The 23,393-nt window shown below is 39.8% G+C and overlaps 1 protein-coding gene across 6 annotated transcripts in view; it reads right to left on the bottom strand.

The window, feature by feature from the left end:
* ulk2 (unc-51 like autophagy activating kinase 2) overlaps positions 1 to 23,393 on the bottom strand; it is a 119,425-nt gene that overhangs the window by 25,640 nt on the left and 70,392 nt on the right. For 5 of the 6 annotated variants that reach the window (XR_010015891.1, XM_063031303.1, XM_063031304.1 and 2 more), the window contains 7 exons: positions 22,114 to 22,202; positions 19,583 to 19,754; positions 15,797 to 15,857; positions 12,531 to 12,614; positions 7,040 to 7,177; positions 1,943 to 2,088; positions 857 to 937 (listed from right to left, as the gene is read on the bottom strand). Coding sequence is in view for 5 of the 6 variants with exons in the window: in XM_063031303.1 (XP_062887373.1) it covers positions 857 to 937; positions 1,943 to 2,088; positions 7,040 to 7,177; positions 12,531 to 12,614; positions 15,797 to 15,857; positions 19,583 to 19,754; positions 22,114 to 22,202 (771 nt within the window). In the remaining variant the exon portion in view is untranslated. The remainder of the gene's footprint in view (positions 1 to 856; positions 938 to 1,942; positions 2,089 to 7,039; positions 7,178 to 12,530; positions 12,615 to 15,796; positions 15,858 to 19,582; positions 19,755 to 22,113; positions 22,203 to 23,393) is intronic. The other variant, XM_063031306.1, reaches the window with a different exon arrangement.

Genomic DNA, 23,393 nt, shown 5'->3' with positions numbered 1-23,393 from the left:
GTACTTTGGTAGTAGAAATAAATGTGCAGACTATTTTCTAATCGGGGAGAAAATCCAAAAATATTAGATGCAAAGGGACTTGGGAGTCCTTGCGCAGAACACCGTAAAAGTTAACTTGCAGGTAGAAACGGTAGTGAGAGAGAAAATGTAATGTCAGCATTCATTTCAAGAGGTCTAGAATACAAGAACAGGGATGTGAGGCTTTATAAGGCACTGGTGAGGCCTCATGTTGAGTATCGTGAACAGTTTTAGGCTCCCCATCCAAGTAAGGATGTGCTGGCATTGGGGAGGATTCAGAGGAGGTTCACAAGCATGATTCTGGGAATGAAAGGGTTATCATACGAGGAATGTTTGATAGCACTGGGTCTGTACTCACTGGAATTTAAAGGATCGGGTGGGGGGGGTGGGAGTCTAGGACAAGACGGAACAGCCTCAGGATAGAGGGGCATCCACTGAGAACAGAGATGGGGAAAAATTTCTTTTGCCAGATGGTGGTGAATCTGTGGTAGCTGTGGAGGCCAGGTCATTGGGTGCATTTAAGGCAGAGCTTGATACATTCTTCATTGGACACAACATCAAAGGTTACGGGGAATCCGCTGGGGAGTGGGGCTGACGAGGGGAGGAAAAAAGGATCAGCCATGATTGAATGGCGAGCAAAGTTGATGGGTCAAATGGCCTAATTCAGCTCAAATATCTTACGGTCTTATGATTATGGATAAGCCTTGTCACCTTGATCCTATGGTCAAATAAATCATCTGAACAGACACTTGCCCCAATATAGTTGATACTTATTAATTCACATTTCATAAAGCAACTGGCATGTAGGAACTTGACTCTTACTTCCTCTAATGCTCACCTGATGGTGTTCTGGATCGTGAGTCATGTCCTGGGGGCAGACCACAGCAGCAGTGGCTAAGCTGCTCAGGAATCGTGCCAACTGCGGAAACGGAATGATTAATAAGGCAAATTTCGATCATTTTAAAGGAAGTTATTTTAACATTGATGCAGTTTCATATGTGCATTTGTGATTGTCTTGAAAACTTTTCAAAACTAACAGCAATGTTTTTATATACAAGTGTATGTGGTAACTGAAGATCCACACCAAACATTGGTGCAAAACCACAAAAGAAAAAAAAGCATACTCGTTAAATTAGCACTTTGAATGAGTTTTCACAGTGAAGGAAGTAACAGATTACTAAAACCAACGGAACCAAAATAAATCATTTAGAAAAGTATCGCAAATATTAAGACTATACAAAGACAGAATGGGAATTAAAATAATTAAATCTCTACCTGACACTTCCTATTCCATGGTATTAAAATAAATGAAATTGTGGATGAATTAGACATAATGTCCAAAGCTCTAAAGGTTCAGGAATTTTCCTCTTGGGATTAGAAAATTACAAATGTCATTACATCATTTGATCATAGAAGAAAGGAAATCTAGATTCTACATGCATGGAATCTTAAATTAATAAAGGGCCTGTACCGTATCAGATCGATTGCGAGAACGTGGCGGTGTACGTGTGACCAATCAATTGTGTGGTATGTCCTATTTGCGGGAGGCACTCTCTTTTGGGTGCAGGACTTGAGTGTACTTGTTTTTCGTCTCAGTGGGCTTGGTTCATAGCTCCCACACTGTGAGTTGCCCAGTGTGCACCGCTGCCAACAAGATTCAGTAAAAACGTTTAATCCTGCTACTCCACGCAATATGTAACAGGGCTGTTACATGGGTAGAAGAACAAAGCAGTGGGCAGGTACAAACAGAGTCAGCATGGATGTGCGTCAAATACAATATGTTTGAGGTTAGACATTGTCTTTATACAATGTTCTTGACAGATTTGTACCTGTGTAGGGCTAAAAATGGACGAGTACTGACTTCCTACAGCTTGCAACAGAAACAGAAGAATATAATACAATTGGATGTATTCCACTGACACACCTAAAGGTGAAGGGGAGTATGGCCTGGAGGATCCGGTGGAGAGTCTGCGGCCCGGGTTTTGTGGTGCATCAGCTGCAGCTGGTGACCCTCCTGTAAGCTTCATGAAACCCATTGGGCTTGTATTAGATCTCTTTACCATTCCAGACCTAAAAGGTTCACAAGGAAAACAATGAATCACAACAGACATTTGCATCACGGAGAGACAGGACACTGCAGAAGCTGGAATCTGGAGCAAAATCCAATAATTCCATCTAACTGAGGTGTTGGGAATTTCTGAACTCCCTCATCCCTTCCTCTATCACCATCTGCACTCACAAAACACAGGAGCACAGTAAATGTACATGTTACACCTCCCGAGAGCAGATTTTGGTCTTTGATCGATGACATCATGTGATGGCATTGGAGATGGTCCAGAGGAGGTTTACAAGAATGATTTGGGGAATGAAAGGGTTAATGTATGAGGAGCGTTTAATGGCTCTGGGCCTGTACTTGCTCAAGTTTGGAAGAATTGGGGGGGGGGTGTGAATCTCATTGAAACCTGTCAAAGATTGAAAGGCCTAGATAGAGTGGACGTGGAGAGGATGTTTCCAATAGTGGGGGAGTCTAGGACCAGAGGGCACAGCCTCAGAATAGAAGGACATTCCTTCGGAATGGAGATTAGGAGAATTTTTTTTAGCCACAGGGCTGTTGAACCTATTGAATTCACTGCCACAGATGGCTGCGGAGGCCAAGACATTCGGTATATTTAAAGTGGAGATTGATAGGATATTGATTAGTAGGGTCATCAAAGGTTACTGGGAGAAGGAAGGAGAATGGGGTTGAGAAAGATAATAAATCAACCAAAATGAAATGTCGGAAAAGATGTGATGGGCCAAATGACCTAATTGTGCTCCTATGTCTTATGGTCTAAAAAAAATGAGCTGCTGGAAGAATTCAGCACGTGAGGCAGCAGTCCTGTTAAAATCGTGACACAAGATAATAACAGTGAGTGAGGCCATGGAGACAGCTGAAAGTGGATTTGAATTTTAAAAGTGAAGGATTCCTGGACAGAAAGCCAATCAAGTTAACAAGCAGCAGGAAGACTGGTTAGTAGGGCATGACTAGTTAAGTTTAAAGCATTAGAGTCTTGGATAAGCTATCGATAATCAGTGAAACTGCCAATGATACTGTCACTTTATTCAGCCTGTTTTTGAAAATGAACAATTATTTATACAGTTCCAACAAAATGCTGGCAGAACTCAGCAGGCCAGGCAGCATCTAAGGTAAAGAGTAAACAGTCAACATTTCGGGCCCAGACCCTTCTTCAGTTCGGGAAAAAACTGAGATGAGAAGTCAGAGTAAGGTGGTGGGGGAAGGGAAGGAAGATCCAGGTGGTAGGTGAGAGGTGAAACCAGGAGAGAGGAGGGGGTGAAGTAAAGAGCTGGGAAGTTGATTGGAGAAAGGACTGAAGGGGTGGAGAGGGGGAATCTGATAGGAGAGGACAGAAGACCATAGAGGAAAGGGAGTGGGAGGAGCACCAGATGGAAGTGATGGGCAGGTAAGGAGATACAGTGAGAGGGGGAAAACAGGAACGGAGAATGGTGAATGGCAACTACCAGAAGTTAGAGAAATTGATGTTCATGTTATCAGGCTACCCAGACGGAATACAAGGTGTGGCTCCTCCAAGCTGAGTGTGGCCTCATCGTGGCAGTAGAGAAGGCCATGGACTGACATGCTGGAACGGGAATTTCCAGCTTCTGCAGATTTTCTCATGGTTCTATAGTACCAAGTTTGATTCACTATTTGAGTCCTCAAATACATCACCTTAATGTAGTCTTATGGATGTCTAGTTTACAAAAGCAATGGGCAAAAATAGAGGGATAGAATCTTGTTTTAATTCCTGTATTATTGCTTGGAAGCACTGAACTCCACTGCTGTATACTGCACAAAAGTAATGAGCAAAGATCCACAAATTGAATATTCTCAGGGATGAGGAGAACATCAACTTCCCAGATCACTTGAAATCATTTCCTCTTGGTTCCTTTCTAGTAACCAAATCTCATCTGCTCTGAAGTCTAGCTCCTTTTTGACATTAAAGGCCTCTTACTCTACCACTTATTCCCTCATCTGACTCCTCCTTCAGCCCTTTAGCTCTTCCACAATCACCTCCCAACTTCTCACTTCATTCTCCTCTCCCCCAGCCACCCATCTGGTCTCACCCATCACCTGCCAGCTAGTACTCCTCCCCCTCCCTCCACCTTCTCATTCTGGCTTCTTCCCCCTTCCTCTCCAGTCCTGATGAAGGGTCTCAGCTCGAAAGATTGACTGCTTATTCCCTCCGTAGATGCTGCCTGACTTGCTATGTTCCTCCAGCATTCTGTGCTTACTGCTCTGGAATTCCAGCATCTGCAGAATGTCACGTGTTTATGTGCATCCTATATTTATCTTTCAGTTATAAAAGACTTCCTGACTTATGTATAATTATCTTCTATGTAAATTACCAGCTAATGGATAATTTGTCCTATTTATAATCACACAATTCCATGGATTGACAACTGGTTATAGCATGGATTTTCAGTAAAAGCCAAACCAGCAGCACAACACATAACTTCCATAGCTAAGATTGTTTCTATCCTTTATGATCTATAGTTTAGCAGATTATACAACAATGGCTCAAACAAGTATGCTCATGTTGAAATAATTCTCACTCTTTATAAATAAAAAGACCATTTCCACCTTTATTCTTAATCTCCAGACAACAAACCCACGAATTCCAATGGCAAGAGACCTGTTTAACAACCCATAGCAATGTTTCCCTTTGGCTTTACTTTGTTATCATGAGCAGGCCAGTTCTTGTAGCAACTTTAAAAATCATAAATGAGACTGGAAAATTGTTAGGCTATATAAAACAAGAGAAATATGCACTCAGCAGCCACTTTATTAGCGACACCTTGTTAATGCAAATATTTAATCAGCCAATCACGTGGCAGCAACATAAAAGAACACAGGATGGTGAACAGGTTCAGTTGTTGTCCAGACCAAACATCAGAATGCAGAAGAAATATGATCTAAGTGACTTTGACTGTGGAATGATTGTTGGTGCCAGACAGGATGATTTGACTGTCTCAGAATCTGCTGATCTCCCAGGATTTTCAGAGTTTACAGGGAATGGTGCAAAAAAAACCAAATGGTTAAAAATGCCTTGTTAATGGGAGAGGTCAGAGGAGAATGGTCAGACTGGTTCAAGCTGACAGGAAGGCGATAGTAACTCAAATACAACTGTGATGTGCAGAAGAGCATCTCTTAACACACATGTCGAGCCTTAAGGTGGATGGGCAACAGCAACAGAAGACCACACTGGCTGCCACTCCTGTACCTAATAAGTGGACACAGAGTAATTCCGAATAACGTTGCTACTGACTTTTCATACTGCAGTTTGAACAAAACAAAGTCAAGCAACAACATACAGAGACCTATTCAGCCTCAAGGCAAATAAAGGAAACACAAAGGATGTTTTCTCATTCCTCAAATGCTAACAATTGCCCACCATAATTTCTTTCAATATTTTAACGACAAGGTGAGAATGTGGACTGAGCTGCCTGCGGGGGTGGTGGATGTGAATTCAATTCCAACACTTAAGAGAAATTTGGACAGGTATGTGGATGGCAGGCTATGGTCCAGGTGCAGGTTTGAGAACTAGGCAGATTAATAGTACAGTACAGGCAAGATGGGCTGAACGGCCTGTTTCTTTGCTTAGTGCTCCATGACTTGATCTTTCTCAGCATTTTTAGTAATGTGTGGATTTTGGAGCAGAGACATGATCTAAACCACAGTATGCACAGTGATACACTCTGAAATAATTGGTTCATTTTCAGTCTGACTGAAGTTCTGATGATATATTTGGACAAGAACGTTGCTGGTGGAGGCATAGAGGTCTAAATTCACTGTGGCTTCCTCTTCTCAACTACCTACTCCATCCACCTCAGATTCAAGAGGTATTTCCTCCTCAGATAGAGAGCTAATATTTTAAAATATAGAATGCAACTTACACTTGGTCTCCTTGGAAGTGGATTTATTAGAAAGATAATAGGCAACGTGCTTAGAACCATAAAACACTCCAACACAGAATCAGGTCCTTGGCCCATCTAGTCTGTGCCAAGCTATTATTTTGTCTAATCCCATTGACCGGCATCTGGACCATAGCCCTGCCATCCATGTATTTATCCAAACTTCTCAAATGTAGCAATTGAACCCGCTTTCACCACCTCTGCTGGCAGCTTGTTTCACATTCTCAGCACCCTTTGAATGAAGAAGTTGCCCTTAAACGTTTCACCTTTCACCCTTAACCTATGACTTTTAGTTCTAGTCTCACCCAACCTCAGTGGAAAAAGCCTACTTGCAATGACCCTATCAAGACCCCTCATATTTTCATACACCTCTACTAAGTCGCACCTTAATCTTCTATATTCCAGGGAATCAAGTCCGAACCTGTTCAACCTTTCCCAGGTACTCAAGACCCGGCAACATCCTTGTAAATGTTCTCTGTACTCTTTCAAGCTTATTGATATCAAATCCTTAAAGGCAAGTAATTTTTGGTCACTTTGAGTTACTTTGTCAAGGTGGTAGTTGGGACTCTGGACGCACTACAGAACTTTGCAGCCTGGTCGTTAACTTCAATCACAATGGTGTGAGTGTGATACCACAATAGCCTCACTTTCAAGGGTTCTACAACTCACGCTCTCAGCATTATTCCTTTTATTTGTACAATTTGTCTTTTTTTGCATATTGGGTTGCTTGTCAGTCTTTATGGATAGTTTTTCATGAGTTTTATTTTATTTATCTTCCTGTAAATGCTTGCAAGAAAATGAATCTCCAGGTAGTATTTGGTGACATATCAATACTTTGATAATTAATTTACTTTGACTTTTGACTTGAATTTAATCCATCTAGTTTAAGACTTTGCTTCTGTTCCATTCATACCACTGTGAAATAAACACAGAGCACATCAGTTTAGATTGTAATCTAGTAACCTAAAAACTTTTGCCAATAGGAAATTTGGAAGTGAAATTATTTTAGGACCGCGCTGTAAGCTACACAGAGTTCCAACAAACAGCATACCTGGGTGATCCATAGGGATTAGTGTTGTGGCCGGAAATGACATGCAGGTTCTGTTCAATCCGTTGGTAGTTTCTGACCTGTGTCGGGACAGGAATCGGAGCTGACTCCATGCGAGGGGACACCGGAGGTGGACACGGCCTGGAGTTAAACACAAGAGTTGGTCATGAAGCAGGATTTCTGGCTGCTCAATGTACCAGAACAATTAAAATCCCAGTATTTCAGGAGCAAGGGAAAAAAGTCCTGAGCTGCTGCTGTGTGACATCAATCTGGCAAGCTGTAGTCAAGAGCTGGTTCAGTCTTGTCAACAACGTCCTATTTGGAATATGATTATACTTTGCATATAACCCTTACAAATCTTTCAACTTTGGGTTAATCAAATAATCTTTACCTCAGTGCAGTCTGGTGTCTACAGGATAGGGAAGCAATACATGTACGTAAGCTTTATACGCCACCTTTCATTCCCTATGCAACTTTAATTACATAAAACCAATAAGTTCTAAGAAAACAAATACAGGGAATGCAACTGGGAACACGTTGTCCAAAGGCAGCAGTGGTGGCATTCTAGAAATAAAAGGTGGCAATCAACATAACAAGGGAAATGAGTCACAAGCGGAAAAGAAATCAAAACAACCACCAGTTCAAGAACAGGTCAGCAGCATATGCTGACAAATTTATCTCAGACTGCCTGTTGACATTCAGTGTCTCGGATTCAGGTTAAGCCAGTGATGTCTGCAAAAGCACTCCTGCTTCAAGCTATTCATGGAGTCACCCCTCAAATGAGTTTCCAAGAATTTCAGCCTAATGAAAACACAAGCTGGGTTCTCAAGCAAAGCAAAGAAACAGTTAACCCTTTGCTGGTCAAATGGAAATGATGTTCTCAAGACCATAAGACAAAGGAGGAGAAATAGGCCATCTGGCTCATTGAGTCTGCTTCGCCATTCCATCATGGCTCAATCCCATTCTCCAGACTTCTCTCCTTGTAACTTTTGATGCCCTCGCTAAACAAGAACTTTGTATTTTCCATCTTAAATTTAGCACAGTAATTAAAAATCCTAAGCGAGCATATCAACTCGTGTAGTACAGTTCTGATGAGATGTTGGTGAGCCAAAACATCAACTAAGCTTCTCACTCCACAGATGCTGCCTGACCAGTTCCAGTTTTTGTTTGAGGGTTTTTTCTGATCTCTTAGCTTATGCAACCTTCTGAAACCTGTTGAAATGTTTTGAATCTCTGAACATTCTCTTTGCAGTATCTAACAGAGATTGTTCCATACAGAACGTTCTGTTTGCAGAGTAATAGTCCAATAGGCTTTCAAGGTCGCAAATGGGATGGCCTTTATTTTAATGCAACTAGAATATGAAAGGAAGGATTTTATGGCCTGATGGTACACCAGCCTTGGACTAGTGAGAAAATCGAGACTGAAGATTCAATAAAAAGATACCACATTTTAATGGGTGATTACAGGGTGGTATGGGGCAACCCAACTTTAACTATCTTTTTCAGAAAACAAAGGAAAACAGTTCAAATTAGCTACTTTAAGAATTAGTAAGAGATTTAACCTGCAAAGGACCACGTCCTTGTCATGGTTTGCAGGATTGTGTGCCTCCAATGACCAGGAGAGCTATGTCGGCTGGAGTCAGGGCTTTATGCTTTGGCTCTTGGTAGGGTCACCCATGCCGAACAGGTCAAAGGGTAGAGGAGAGACTAAGAGGGGTCTACCAGTCCTCCAGGATTCGGGGGTTCGGCTCAGGGCTAACACCCCGAATGGTAAACAAAACTGTTATGGAAACGCAGTGAAGAATACTGTCATATCTGAGTGTGACAGTATTCCTGAATCTCAGTACTTCTGAGGCTGGAAATTGGATGATAATGGAAAATGTTGGTCACTGGGTTAAACAGTGTCTCTGAACCCATATTGTTTTAGAGCTGAAACATGTGTTGCCCATCTTGCTCAGTGTTTCTAGAACACTTGTTTCAGAAGGCAGTGACAAGTGTTCAAAAATACACACGAAATGCTAAAGGAGCTCAGCAAGCCAGGCAGCATCTATGGAGAGGAATAAACAGTCATGTTTGGGCCAGAGACATTGACTGTTCATGTTCCTCTCTATAGCTACTACCTGGTCTGCTGAGTTCCTCCAGCATTTTGTCTGTGTTGCTGTGGATTTCCAGCATTTGCCGAATCTCATGTTCAAAAATCTATCAGGTTCAATTTGCTGGAAATTAGACAGCAATGTACAGAAGTTGCTGAGCGTAATCTTTTATTTTGAACACCTCCATTACCTTCTGCCACACTCTGGCAAACAGAGAGTGGCCAGTCTCTCATACCTTTATGCTGCATTGTAAGCAGCTGCTGGGTATGTACAGTACCGTGGAAAAGGGGAGAGACAGACAGAGCCTGCCTGTCTGTCTGTTTGCACAGTACTGTAGTAATTTTATGAGTGATGATAAACCTGATTCTGATATGGGTCTCTATTGTGGACTGAGAGTGGGAAGAGGGCAGGGAGAGAGGAATCATGGTTGGGAAAAGGGGAAGGGAGAGGGGAGGGAACCATGGAGACATTCTGTAATGATCAATAAATCAATTGTTTGGAATCAAACAATCTTGCCTGCACCCGTGCCACCCCCCTCCCCCCACTTTCGGCACTCCACACACCCCTCCTGCAGCATGCCACCCTCGCCATTCCCAGCATCCTCTCCCCCCACCAGATTTACAAACTTGTTCCCCACTTCACGTTGACAAATACAGTACTGTGCAAGTTATCTCAGGCACCCTAGACGTGTGCACCTTTGTTTGGCACCTTGCCAACTATTTTACCTAAACCTGGGAACTCACCAGTGTGAGTACACATCACATTTAATCTGTGGTACAATGCACTGATACCACAACCTGCTATGCCACAGAGTGCTTAAAGGGAGGGAAAAAAGCTAGCAGGCTGCACTTTCTCAACCTCCAGTCATAATTTCTCAGCAGCAAAACATACATTACATACATGTGGAAAAATTCTGAACTAAAATTTATTACTGAATAGAGCACTAACAGCAGTTTTGCTCATAAATTAATGTATATTTTTTATATATCTCAAGAATTTAAAATGCACTACTTGCTTCATTAAATTACCCATTTTACTTACATTAATGAGAGTTGTCAATGGGGCTCTAACCTGTAGTTGTAATATGGGAAACCGAACCAAACTGGGGTATAACAACAATAATAATGGCCAGCCAAAACACATTTACAATACTACTGTAGAGGATGAATTCCCGGAGTACATATGATGTGGGTTTTTAGACTAAGTCGTCGAAGAGCCAATGAGGAAGTGAACTGTGACAAGTTAAGTACAACACAAGTGATTTTGCAGATGCTGGAAATCTTGAACAATACACACAAAGTGCTGGAAGAACTCAGCAAGGCAGGCAGCACCTATGGAGGGGATCAAACAAACTTTTCAGGCTAAGACTCTTCATCAGGACTGGAGAGGAAGGAGGCAGAAGTCAGAATAGGAAGATGGAGGAGGAGTACAAGATGGCAGGTAATAGGTGAAACTGGGTGAAGGTGAATGAAGTAAGAAACTGGGAGGGGTTAGATGGAAGAGGAATTTAATAGGAGAGTACAGTAAACGAAGAGGTCAATGGACTATGGAAGAAAGAGAAGGAGGAGGGTAACCGGGGGAGGTGATGGGCAGGTGAGAAGAGAAGGGGAGAGAGGGTAACCAGAATGTAGAATGTTAGGTTAGATGTTGTGCAATGATCTTTATAGTTTTTTTATATAAAAAAAAGTTATCATAGCAAGATAGAATTTTTCATTATAAGGCAAAGTAATTCAATCTGTAACTAGAGCTACAAAGATCAAAATAAATTACAAAAGTGTGCTAAGTGTGTTAGCTAAGAGAGATAATGAAGCTTTATTAAAAGTTATGATGGAGTGGGTAGGGAGGAAATGCACGTTCTTAGAGCAGGACCATCAAAATTAAAGTGACTGAGTCATTCCTTAAAGCCACAGCAGCAGATCTAAAATGGAGAAAGGTAACATTGCCAGAAAAAGCAAGGATCAGATACGGCTCTTGGAAGTTACAAAGTAGCTAGGAACAAGCTTTAGAAGGGACCTGGGAAAGCTAGAAGGGGACATGTGAAGGCTTAGTGAGTAGGATTAAGGAAAACACCAAGGTGCTCCACACGTAAATGAAGATCAGGAGGACAACTAGAGTGAGGGTAGGATCAATCAGGGATAAATGCAGAAACGTGTGTTTGGAGTTGGAAGAGGTAGGGGGTGGTACTTAATGAAATCTTTGCTTCAGTATTTGTCACTGGGAGGTACCTTGATAAATATGAGATCAGTGTAAAACAGGCTAATGAGCTGGAAAATGTCATGGTTAAGAAAGAGGACTGTTATCTCTTCTAGGTAGAACTGCAACAAGACAAAGATTTAGAAAACCAATCATTGTTGCAAAAGTTCTAACGAATACTTGATGTCACTCACTGAACTAACATACCTGTATTACATAAAAAAATTGCAAATATGATCAGTACAGGTGATTTTTATCAACAGTGATGTCATATGACGAGGACATGAGTTATTTTGATATATTTTTAAAAAACCTTTTATCCATTTAATAGAGACAGAGTTTTGTTGCTTTCTAGAGAATGTTATGGACATTGGGTCCTACCTCAAAAGGTATTAAATTTCTTCTCAAAAATTGGGTTTAACAGTCAAATCTCTAAAGTATGCTAATTTGAAATGCTAATAGTTAACAGAAATTCTTAAAACCACAACCCATTACAAATGTCAGTTAACAGTATCTGTGTACCAATGGCAAAAACAAGTTCGAAATTTGTTTCTTTAAATCTAGTTTCAGAGGACTTCAGCATCTTAGTGACAATTGGGGGGGGGGGATTTCTGCTGGTTCTGACACAAAGCTTCGTGGTAGTGTTTTCCATTATATTTTACAACAGTTCAAAGTTCAATTCTCCAGGTCAGGTCCCATCCACAAAAACAAAGCACGTCCCAGATCACAAGATTCTGCTGATTTAAGAAGGTACCTGAAATTATGCTTGTTTTTTCTATTTTTATTTCAAATATATATTTCAATTTGTTAAGAAACCAACCAGTGTACAAAAATTAAGCTATTATATGTTCATATGGTTTTTCTTCATAATAAAACAGTCATCTTCAATTATTTTACATCTGGTTGTCCACACAGCTGGACTTGACATTAAACAGGACTAACTTTGCTGATGAATACTTTGCCAACTCTATGAGTAAAATTACATGAGTAACATTCTTTCATACATCAAATGCTTTACTGGAAGAAGTAAATAATGTTCCATTACACCACAACTACATTAGCTCATGGAAGATCATCACAAGTGCACAATGACTTTTAGAGTACTTTCATGTAACTTAAGCAGTGCTAATTCACACAGATTTTGTGTATAATCTCTTGACTGGGTCCCAAGCTGTTTATCCCTTTATAAACTCTACATAAGGTCCTACCTGTTGGCTGAGCTAGGAGAGCTTGACCTGGATGAGGCTGAGGAAGGTCTCTGCAGTGCTACTGAAGAGTTTAAAGGTGACTGCCTAACAAAGTTTGTGAGGAAAGAAAATCAAAATACACATTTACTCTTCTATTTTGAATTTGCTATAAATTCTTGACTATTTCCAACCCAACACTGCCTTTTTTGGCTGGGTATGTTCTAATACCCTCGGGTGTGTTGGTTGTTAATGCAAATGACACATTTCACCATATGTTTCGATTTCACCGTGTGTTTTGATGTACACGTGATAAATAAATTAGAATCTGAACATCTGCCATAACTTTTTTGCAGGATTCTTGACGCTACTCTGGTGGAGATAATGAAGACCTTTATTTTGCCACCTATTTATCAATATTTTATGAGCCATGATGACTCTGGATTTTGGGAAACAATGTACTTTTTTAATATTTCCCACTGACTGGATTGGAATTTAAACTTCAGAAGTAAAACCAAAATACTTACTAAACATAAGTGCATTATTCAGGTGAGAGGCAGCTAAATTATTGGAAGAATAAAAACAAAACTTTTAAACTACCCACTATTTAAGGGGTCTTCTTGGATATTTTCCACTGCAAACAGATTATTTAACTTTCCTCTGATCATCTCCAAGAGGCCATTTGGACAATTGCCTCTGTCACTTCTCCTCATCAAACAAATTAGATTTCTAAAGTTCATCTTGAGCTAGTCTCACACTTGCATGTATCTTTGCAAACTCATCAGTCCATTCCCTGTTCCTAACAAAGTAGCAGCATTTTACTACAAAAACAGCCAACATGCTGAAGGAACACTGTGGATTGAGCAGCTTCCATGGGGATGGAGTGTGGTATGACAGCATTATGGCAGACGATCAGGAGAGGGGCAATTGTCAGTATCAAGAGGAGAAGGGGGAATGGTGAGACAGAGACCAGAGGTGATTGGTGCACTGGAAATGTTGAAGGATTACAGGTAGATTGGGCCAGGAAGGGGACGGGTGATTTGGGCACATAATAGAGGCAAATAAAAACAAGGAGGAAGACACAATCAGAAGAAAGGTGGAAAGATTAAGATGGCGACAAATGCTGGATAGCAAGCATCAGAATGTTTTCAATTTCATGATCCAAAATCCATGACACCTTCTAGGCTGTTCACTTCTGTCTCCAAAGCACTCCCTTATTCAGGAGACAATACCTCAGCTGCTGCTGAAACCCTCTTCCATGTTAGCTTCTGACTGCACTTATACCGATACACCCTGGCTGGCCTCTTGTTCTACTCTCTGTCTATAAAATTACACAGTCCACCCATTCCCACTCCTGTGTCTCCTTCATTCATTTAACTCTCTGATATGCCCATGGCCCTCCAATTCTATAATCTTGAGCATGTGTAATTTCAATTGTTGTGTTGTTAGGGCTCATCCCTTCAGATGCTGAGTCTAGAACACACATCCAAGCCCATCTCCTGGCTTTTGCTTTGCTTCTTTAAAATATAAAATCTATTTTTGTACCAAGCACTTAATCACCTGCCCCAGTTACCTCAGTGCCATTTTGCACAACATCATTTTTCTGATAACATTCTTAAAGATCTGGGAATGTTTTTCGCTGATTCACTACACAAACACATTGATCAAATATCATCTCATCTAATATAGCACTCTGCTGTTTGCAAGAGTTTTCAAAACAGTACATTTTCATACAGTTATTCAAATAAAACAACATTGTTAGAGCCACACATTTATTTTCTGTCTGTATTGTATTTTGTGTTGTGTGTTCGTTATGGGTAATTTGTCAAATGGTATGGGGCACAGTAGAAGCAAATGAGTATAGTTATGTATTAATGCTTTGTCCTAGTTTAGTAGAGAGGAAATGAGCCATGGGGTGATATTTCTTCAGACTATTAACTTTGCTTAATTTATTTATGAACTTCGTTATATTGCTGATTTAGTTTTGGTAGTTTTTTTTATCACTGTAAGATTATTCATCTTTGCTCGTTCCATAATAAAGGATCGAACATAATTCTTCCGACTTGAAATTCAGTTATTTGTGTCAACGGTGTCAACTCCTGTACTCAGTTCATTACCGAGTAGCAGTTACTTGAAAACAGACCAAAGCCGTTGAGAAACTAAGCTATCACCTTCAGCACAGTTTACATACGCAAACACAATATGCCATCAGTATTAGATGATATAGATATGGCAAACGGAATAAGATACCATATTATCTAATACTGCACTATTTGCAAGAGTTTGCAAAACAGAATATTTTCATACAGTCATTCAAATAAAACAACATAGGTAATGAATTAGCTATTATTTTAAGCACAGTTCACACATGCAAACACAATAGGACATCAGACCTAATACGAACATGAGACATATTTCTATCAAGTTCACCTATTTTCTTTTCCCATCTAAGGTTGCATTATCAAAAAAAAATGCACCTCACCCAGATGTCAGGGGGCTGAACTTAAATAAGGCCGAAGAATAGGACACTGATTGATTGCCATTATATCACAAAAGATACCGTCTCTCAAGTGTTTATGGCAAACATTCTGTGGAATGCTAAACTAGATATTTTGAGCTCAGATACAGAATCAGAGTAATTTTCAAGTTGGACACGGAATAAAATCCAAGATGAAGGGTCCACTGACCCATCCCATCAAAGACCTACACCCAAGCATAGCATACCCTTCCTCACTGCTTCCCTTCTCTCCCAACCACTTTGCCAATTCAGTAAGGGAGCAAGTAAGCCCTGAAGTGCTGGAATTATTAATGGTGGTGAATTCAGTTGCATATTTTTGTCGTAAACCTATACTGTCATTAGGCCAACACCTATGTTACAAAATGCAAGAAGGGTAAGTTCATACTAAACAATGAAGGCTTTTTAGGGACACTTTTGACACTTGTGTTTCGTCTACCATTTCCTTTAGGGAAAAATAATTTCTCATTTCTCTGATTGTTAACATGGGTTGAAGGAAGGGTGAAGAATGGACAAATGCAGCCCTTAACCATGTTTAAATCTTGAATACGGTCACTGTCAATACTACCTCCACCCCCCCCTCCCAAAATAAAACACTACTCAAGTGACACCAACTTAATTGACTTAACTGACCTAAAGGTACATTCTGAAACAAACAGAATATCTCTGTATGAAGCTTGTTTAACTTCATGGTTCTAATGAGGGTATTACTCTAGGTCATTCCCCTCTCAGGTATAACACTATTAAAGCACAGAATTTAAACATTTCTACTTACCCTCCACACATCAGGAACTCACTGGAAGCTCGTCTGCCAACTGTTCCCAATGGCATATCATCTGAATAAAATTTCAAAACAGATTAGAGGAATAAACTTTGTTGGAAAAACCATATTTGAGATAACCCACATATTTTGCCTCAAATGAGTGCCATAGCTCTTATAGGAAGTTGGATTTTGAGAATGACTATGCAATTCTGTAAACACAATCTAAATTTTTTTTTCTACTGATCCTGTAGTTATCAAACATAAACAATGGTTACTATGGAAGAAAGTCCCATAATATATTATAGTCATAGAAAAGTACTGCATAAAAACATGCCAAAACCATTTAAACTGCCTACCCCCATCGACCTGCTCTGGAACCATCACTCTCCATACCCCTACAATTAATAAGAAGAATTAGGCCATTCGGCCCATTGAGTCTGCTCCACCATTTATTATCCTTTTCAACTCCATTGTCCTGCGCAGCTTCTCCCTTGACATCCTTACTAATAAAGAATCCATCAACCTTCACTTAAATATATGTGGCAATGACTTGGCCTCAAGTAAAGATAAATCACCTTTCAAGCAGAGGATAGTTCTTCAATTGGTCCACTTAAGACTAAGCCAGAAAGACTAAATTTAGATCAACTCAACTCACTGTACTGTAATGTTTTTTCTTTATGCACGAGTTTACCCTTTGAGCATCAATTCTTGGGTCAGTAGTTGGCTTTTTACCTCTTTGAGGGTTAAGGCCAGCAAGACATTGGTGTTGTGCAGTAACATGTATTGTAATACATGAAGGGAGATGCCACCCTTCAGTAATTAAAACCAAACACCCACCCACACTTCCAAATGAATATAACAGATCCTATGGAACTACTGTATATGAAGAGCAAGGAGTTCTTCCGCTAAGCAAACTATTTTGTTCTCTGACCGCATCAGCTTCTACAGCCACTTGAGGACCCAATAACAGACAACCCCTCGAGTCCCAGGGCTTTCCAACCTGGGGTCCACAGACCAGTTGGTTAATGGCTGGGAGTTCATGGTATAAAATAGGTTGGGAATTCTTGCCTTCAAACACCATACTCAAATCGAGTGACTGCACTACTAACAGTACTACCCCTCTGACTGCATTAATGTAACAGGTCAAGCAGTTAGTAGGAACTAGGAGAACAGTTAAATAACTGAGCCTTAATAGAACGAAAAATCCCCTTAAGTAATCATGGTGAATCTTCAATATTTGTCAATGCTCACATCAATTTCAAAATAAAGTCAGCTGCTGCTTTCCAACTGAAATCAGTGAGCTTCAAAAAAAAAAATCACTCACACAATGCTGGGAAACATCTACAACCAACTTTATTGCCAGTGCATTCCAAGCTGCAGTGCTTACAAAAGGAAGAAACTCTTGCAGATTACTTTGATTTACTAATTTGAAATATATTTTTTTAAAACCAGATACTGCTACACTTAATCCAATGTAAAAAATTATTAACATATAAAGTTTCAAAGTTCACTTATTATCAAAGTATACAACTCTGAAATTCTTCTTCTCCAGGTAGCCACAAAATCAAAAGAATGGCGGCCGATCATCAATCCCCCAAATCCCCCTCCCTCACGCACAAAAAAAGAGAAAGATCAAGCAAAGGACACAGAATATAAAAACTATAAGTCAGGAAAAAAAAAGTACATAGTCCAAGTCCATATCCAAACTGCAGAAAGACTGGGTAACATTCTCTGGGAACAGCAACAGCCTCTCCCCTCCCTGGTAGCAAAGTGATCCCATCAGTGATCCAAAGGCAGTCTTCCCTTTCCGGTAGCAGAGTGATTCCACCAGCGATCAAAAGAAAGTCACCCTTCTCCAGCATCAGAGCGGTCCCACCAGCGATCAAAAGGCAGTCTCCCTTCTCCAGCATCAGAGCGGTCCCACCAGCGATCAAAAGGCAGTCTCCCCTCTTCGGCAGTGGAGCAATTTCATTAGCAATCAAAAGGCAGGCAGTCACCTTCCACATTCGTCTTAATGTTTCAATCTCCCTTGTTGCTTTAATCGGTGGACAATGGAAGCTTTAATCACGAAATGGAGTTGAACATTGGCTCACACTGGGTCCCACAGCCTTCTTAGCACGAGGTTCACGCACGCTGCCTCTGCCTCCTGGAATCCTCTCAGAGACTGCAAAGTGCAACACCCAAACGATCTCCAAACTGGAGATCACAGGCCCCAACAGTTCCAGAATCACATTCAAGACAAAAAAAACCCATAAAAGACATAAGAGAGGTGAAGTAACACACATAAAAATTGCTGGTGAACGCAGCAGGCCAGCCAGCATCTATCCAGAAGATGTCGGCCGTGGGAGTGTTGTACGTAGGTGCCATCTTGATCAGAGCAGTCAAGTATAGGTATATAGGTAAATATGGGTATAATTCGTGCAAAGGAAGTGTAAATTTGAGCTTCTGAAACCAGCAAGTGATTTGTTTAAAAATAGAGATTGAAATCCAGCTCGATGGATCAGTTGATGGTCACAGTTGCACAAAGTACCACAATTACATATGAACAAACTAACCTGGATAAATCACAACATTGTAAACATCTACTTGTCATTTACACAAATGTTTTCATTTGGCACAGAGTGTTTTAAAGTATTTAGCACTGTACTAATGTGTAATGGAGAGAGTATTGACTGGCTGCATCATGGCCTGGTGTTTCCTACAAAAGGGAGTGACTTCTGCCCAGTATTTCGGCACAGGTAAAGCCCTACCAACCACTGAGCACATCTACATGATGCACTGTCATAGGAAAGCAGCACCCATCATCAGAGATCTTCACTACTCAGGCCATGCTCTTCTCCTGCTGATGCCATCAGGTAAAAGGTACCAGAACCTCAGGACTCATATCACCAGGCTCAAGAACAGTTACTACCCCTTCAACCATCAGGCTCTTGAACAAAAGGGGACAACTACACTAACTTGCCCATCCATTGAGATGCTGTCACAACCAACGATGTCACTTTAAGCACACTTCATCTTGTTATTTCATGCCCTCGTCATTTATTGCGATTTATTTATATCTGCATTTGCACAGTTTGTGTCTTCTGCACTCTGGTTGATCTTTCATTGATCCTTTTATGGTTATTATTCTATAGATTTATTGAGTATGTCCACAGGAAAATAAACCTCAGGGTTGTATGTGGTGACACACATGTACTTTGATAATACATCTACTTTGATGATCAAGTGAACTAAAGTGTAGCACTTATTTTAAAATGAATGGAATCCAATCATTAAACATCGCCAACCCTACACAAACACAAATCAGATTTTGGATTATTTAAGTTACCTTCAACCAAATAGATCTATTGCAAATGATTGAATAGCATTTTCAAATCCAAGTCCTAAAACCTTGATAAAAATCCTGCAACATTTGGTAATTCAAAGCCTCGAACAGACTCACTGGAAACAGTGATAAAAAAAATGATTTTATTCAGTATATTTATCTTTATGAAAAACCAATCTGCAGGCAATTTATTTGATTGCTGGGGACTGCAACACTTCTATTTTGGGCATCTTCAGTCATTAGAATGAGGCATTCTAAATTCAATGCAGCTATACACCTTAACCTTGAATGCAAAAGAAATTTATAAAAAATTACTGAAGAAGACAACAATTTTTACAAGTCAGTAAGTAGGCTCCCAACAGCCAATGCTGTCAACCTGCTCGGGAGTTCTAAGGTTTTCCCAAGAATTATGATAATTATAAAGATTCAAAATGAGCGAAACAAAACCAACAAAATAAGGAGCAGTTGCTTACATGACTGATCAGAGGAGATGCTATGTGGAACAAGAACGAAGTCATCTGTGTCACATGAAGAGTTCTTACTGCCACTGCTTGCAGAGTCTTTGGAGACCTGCAGATAGTTAGGAGGACCCAAAGGTGGGGAAGACAGAGTGTCCTCCTGTATCCGCTGCATGTCTGGCAATGACTGAAGGCAACAAAAGTTGTGAGATATTAATAATATCAATATACAATTTTTGACCTTGGCCTAATAACCTTGAAACTCCACTAACACCACAAATTTCAGCTATTCTGCAAGTTTATTTTTGTAGAAAAAAAGGTTCAGACCCTATATTATGGAAATTATCCTTTGTTGATTTCAATTACACATTTAATTCTTTGTGAAATAAACCCATGAGATAATGTTAGAACAATCTATTTTCTTTGCAAAACATTATTTGTCCTCTGTTCACAGAAGAATTTCCAGAAATCATGGTGATCCTGGAAAGGGCAGCAAACAAAAATAGACCAAGGAACCTACAATCTCAAATAGTATAAAAAACTATCATTAAAGGAAAGAAGTATTTGGTTCCAATCTGCCTCTATCTGATATGAATTGTTGAGAACTATGTCAATCAAACGTGACAATACAATAAGTTTGAATAGAAACATCAATTTCAACTGTAAAAGATTAACCAGCCAGGAAGATGTGACATCCCATGACAGAAAGCTGTCATTTACAATGGATACTCATCAGCCATGAGACAGGGCTGCTCATACTATCGATCACTGTATTTTCAGCTAAATACGTAGTTTCTGGAGATCTGAAATAATGAAAAATGCTGGGACACTGAGCAAGCCAGGCAGCTTCATTAGACGAAAGATATCTGATCTGAAATGCTAACGTGAATTTCCTCCAGGTGCTTCACTTTCCGCCTACATTCCAAAAATGTACTGGTTAAGGTAAGTTTCGGGCATGCAAAGTTCACGCTGGAAGCATGGTGACGTCCAGAGGTCTTGAACTTTTGAACAATTGCAGGTCGTCCCCAACACATCATGGACTGTGTTGATCATAAATGCGGACAATGCACTTCACTGTAGGATTCGATGTACATATGACAAATAAAGCTAGTTTTTTTAAAAGCTAGACTTTAAGCCTGCAATACACTGTTGCCTATGATACCTATAGTATTTGTTGTATATTTAATATTTCAATAATATTGTAGTAATCTTGTGTAAATATCTATATATATATATCTAGCTATATCTATCTATCTATATCTATATATATATATATATATATACACACACACCCACCCCATCATACTTCTCCATGATACATGCGCGCCTCACTTAAAGACGAAGTTACATCTACATTTCTTGGACTCCTGTGTTGCCCTGAATTAATTTAATGTTTTGAGGTTACAAAACATAAGAGCATTAGACAACGTGTAGCTTTTATCTGCGTGGTTCGGCACGGACTAGAAGGACCGAGATGGCCTGCTTCCGTGCTGTAATTGTTATATGGTTGTATGTTAAAATCACTGTACATGGTATGGTATGGCTAGCATTTTGGTTTAAAATGTTTCAATGTACATATGATAAATAAAGCTAATCTTTATACCTTTAAACTCATTGTCTATATCGTCTGCTGAGTGTGTTCAGCATTTTTGGTTTGTTCACACTTTAAGAGGTTGCAGCTTAAAAGTGATTGACCTAAAGTTCCATAGATTGGAATTCCAGCAAAACTGCTCACAAAGTAAAATGTCTTCATTCAGTGAAGTATAACTTTCATACAAAACCACACCATGAAAAGAGGCACAGAAACAAAAGGAATCTGTCTCAAGTGTCAGAAATATTTGTCACAAACTATCACAAAAGAATCAAAGTTTACCTTACTTTCTAAGCTTCAGGACTGTCTAAAGATGAAGACAATTGGCAGTAAAACATATTAAAGGAGTTGCTGAGGATTATGCAACCAGATCATAATTTAAATTGACAGAAAAGGCATCGCCAAATTTCTGTCATTCCAACTGATATCCAAGCTTCAAAGACAGATCAGCATTAAAGGATGAATGTTGCTTTGGTATGGTGTCACTGATTTGCTTAATCATCAAACATCAGTAAAATAAAGCCCCTCAGGATAGGTACTGCCATGTTTAAATTACACAATTACAACTTGTAAGCAATTTTAAATTCTAATTTTAAAAATCTGATTCAGCTAGAACACAAGTTACACTGGCATAAAAGAACACTAGTTTGATAGGCAACAAAGCTGGTGCCAAGCTAATTAAACTTCAAATAATTATAACCCTGCAAACTGGTTCAATTTTTTGTTCCTAAAGCTCAAGGTTAAATGGAGATTTCTTTTAAAACTGAAAAACAATATCAACCTCACTTCTCTAGAACTGACTATGCATGAAAGCAACTAATCTTTCCATCGCTTTGAATGATTCATTTAGTGAAGCACAACAGGGTCGTATTAACTTATCATTTAACATCAGTGACAAAATGTTAATCAGATACGACACAGGTGGAACGAAGTATCAACAAATAATGCTACTTACAGGAGGAGAGGCAAAATGACAGGACGGAGAGCTGCCACAAGAACTACCAGACACAGAACCAGGGCACGTGGGCACAGGCACAGGGCATGCTGTAGATAGAATTTAAATACATAAATCTATTACAGCTCTATATTTGAATATCTAATTTAATTAATCAATATATTTAAAGCACTCTCGTTATTCAACTGCATCCTGACTTCTGCAGGGCAAGATAAAGTGATAACCATAACAGAGAAAAATACAATTCCCATCATTTAAAGTTTCCATTTCCTTTGAAAAGCCAGCCGGTGGTGGACAGGGAGTGGTCCCAGGCTCGAGTCTGGCCGGCTCCTTGCATACATTCCATCCGTGCTGGGCTGAGTGTAGAACTAGCAACTCGGCTTCATAAAAAACAGACAAAAATGCTGAACTGACAAAAGGGCAAGGTTGCCACCTGATGCACAAGGTGCAGAATGGAACAGCAGTTACCCTCGAAGTCATTTACAAAGATTTAAAGGGAAGGTTGAACAAAACTGGAAGTAGCTGGTGTATATTGTTTTTCCTTGCAACACAGAACTACCACTATACTCACAAATATAAACGTAGCTGTGAGACAAGCCCTTTGCTACCTTCTGTTTCTATAATTCTATCACCAATTTCATTTTGTGACCTTGCATAATGATTTACATTAAATAAAATGATATTGGTAATTAATATTAGCAGTTGAAGCTAGAGTTAAGTGTTTGATTAACTTCCCAGGATTACAGGAGAATTTACTCATCAAATTTCTGTCAGGCTTTAGGTACTGATGCTAGGGATCCCATGCAGAGCACGTCATGTAGGAGTTCTTTGTAGTTCTAGGTTTCAAAGCCTGACCAGGTCCATTTCATGAATGGTCCATATCAATTATTTTAATTTTAATGACTAAAAGAACAAGGTTTAGTTAAACGTTAACAGTTAAGGTTCCCAAGCTGTATTATGCCATGGACCCTTACCATAAACTGAAAGGTCGGTGGACCCCAGGTTGGGAACTTCTGCCATAACCTGTGAAATCTAGCAGTCAGCAGATACAGAACAACTAAATAAATAGATAACCACCAAGGAAAACCCAGTAAAAACCTTAAGCATCATGCCTGATTAATTTCCCATACACATGTACAATATGATGTCACCAGAGGTTTATTCCATCCAAATCCAATCATTACCACCTAATGAATTATCCCACTTCCTCCAAACGGAACCTCATACAGAACCGCCTAGTCAGTGTCTAGGCAAGTTGGCTTCCTTTTAATGAGTGCTAT

The sequence above is a fragment of the Mobula hypostoma genome, chromosome 23 (genome assembly GCF_963921235.1).
Source record: "Mobula hypostoma chromosome 23, sMobHyp1.1, whole genome shotgun sequence".
Taxonomy (NCBI): Eukaryota; Metazoa; Chordata; class Chondrichthyes; order Myliobatiformes; family Myliobatidae; genus Mobula; species Mobula hypostoma.
This window is presented reverse-complemented; position numbering and strand designations above follow the sequence as displayed.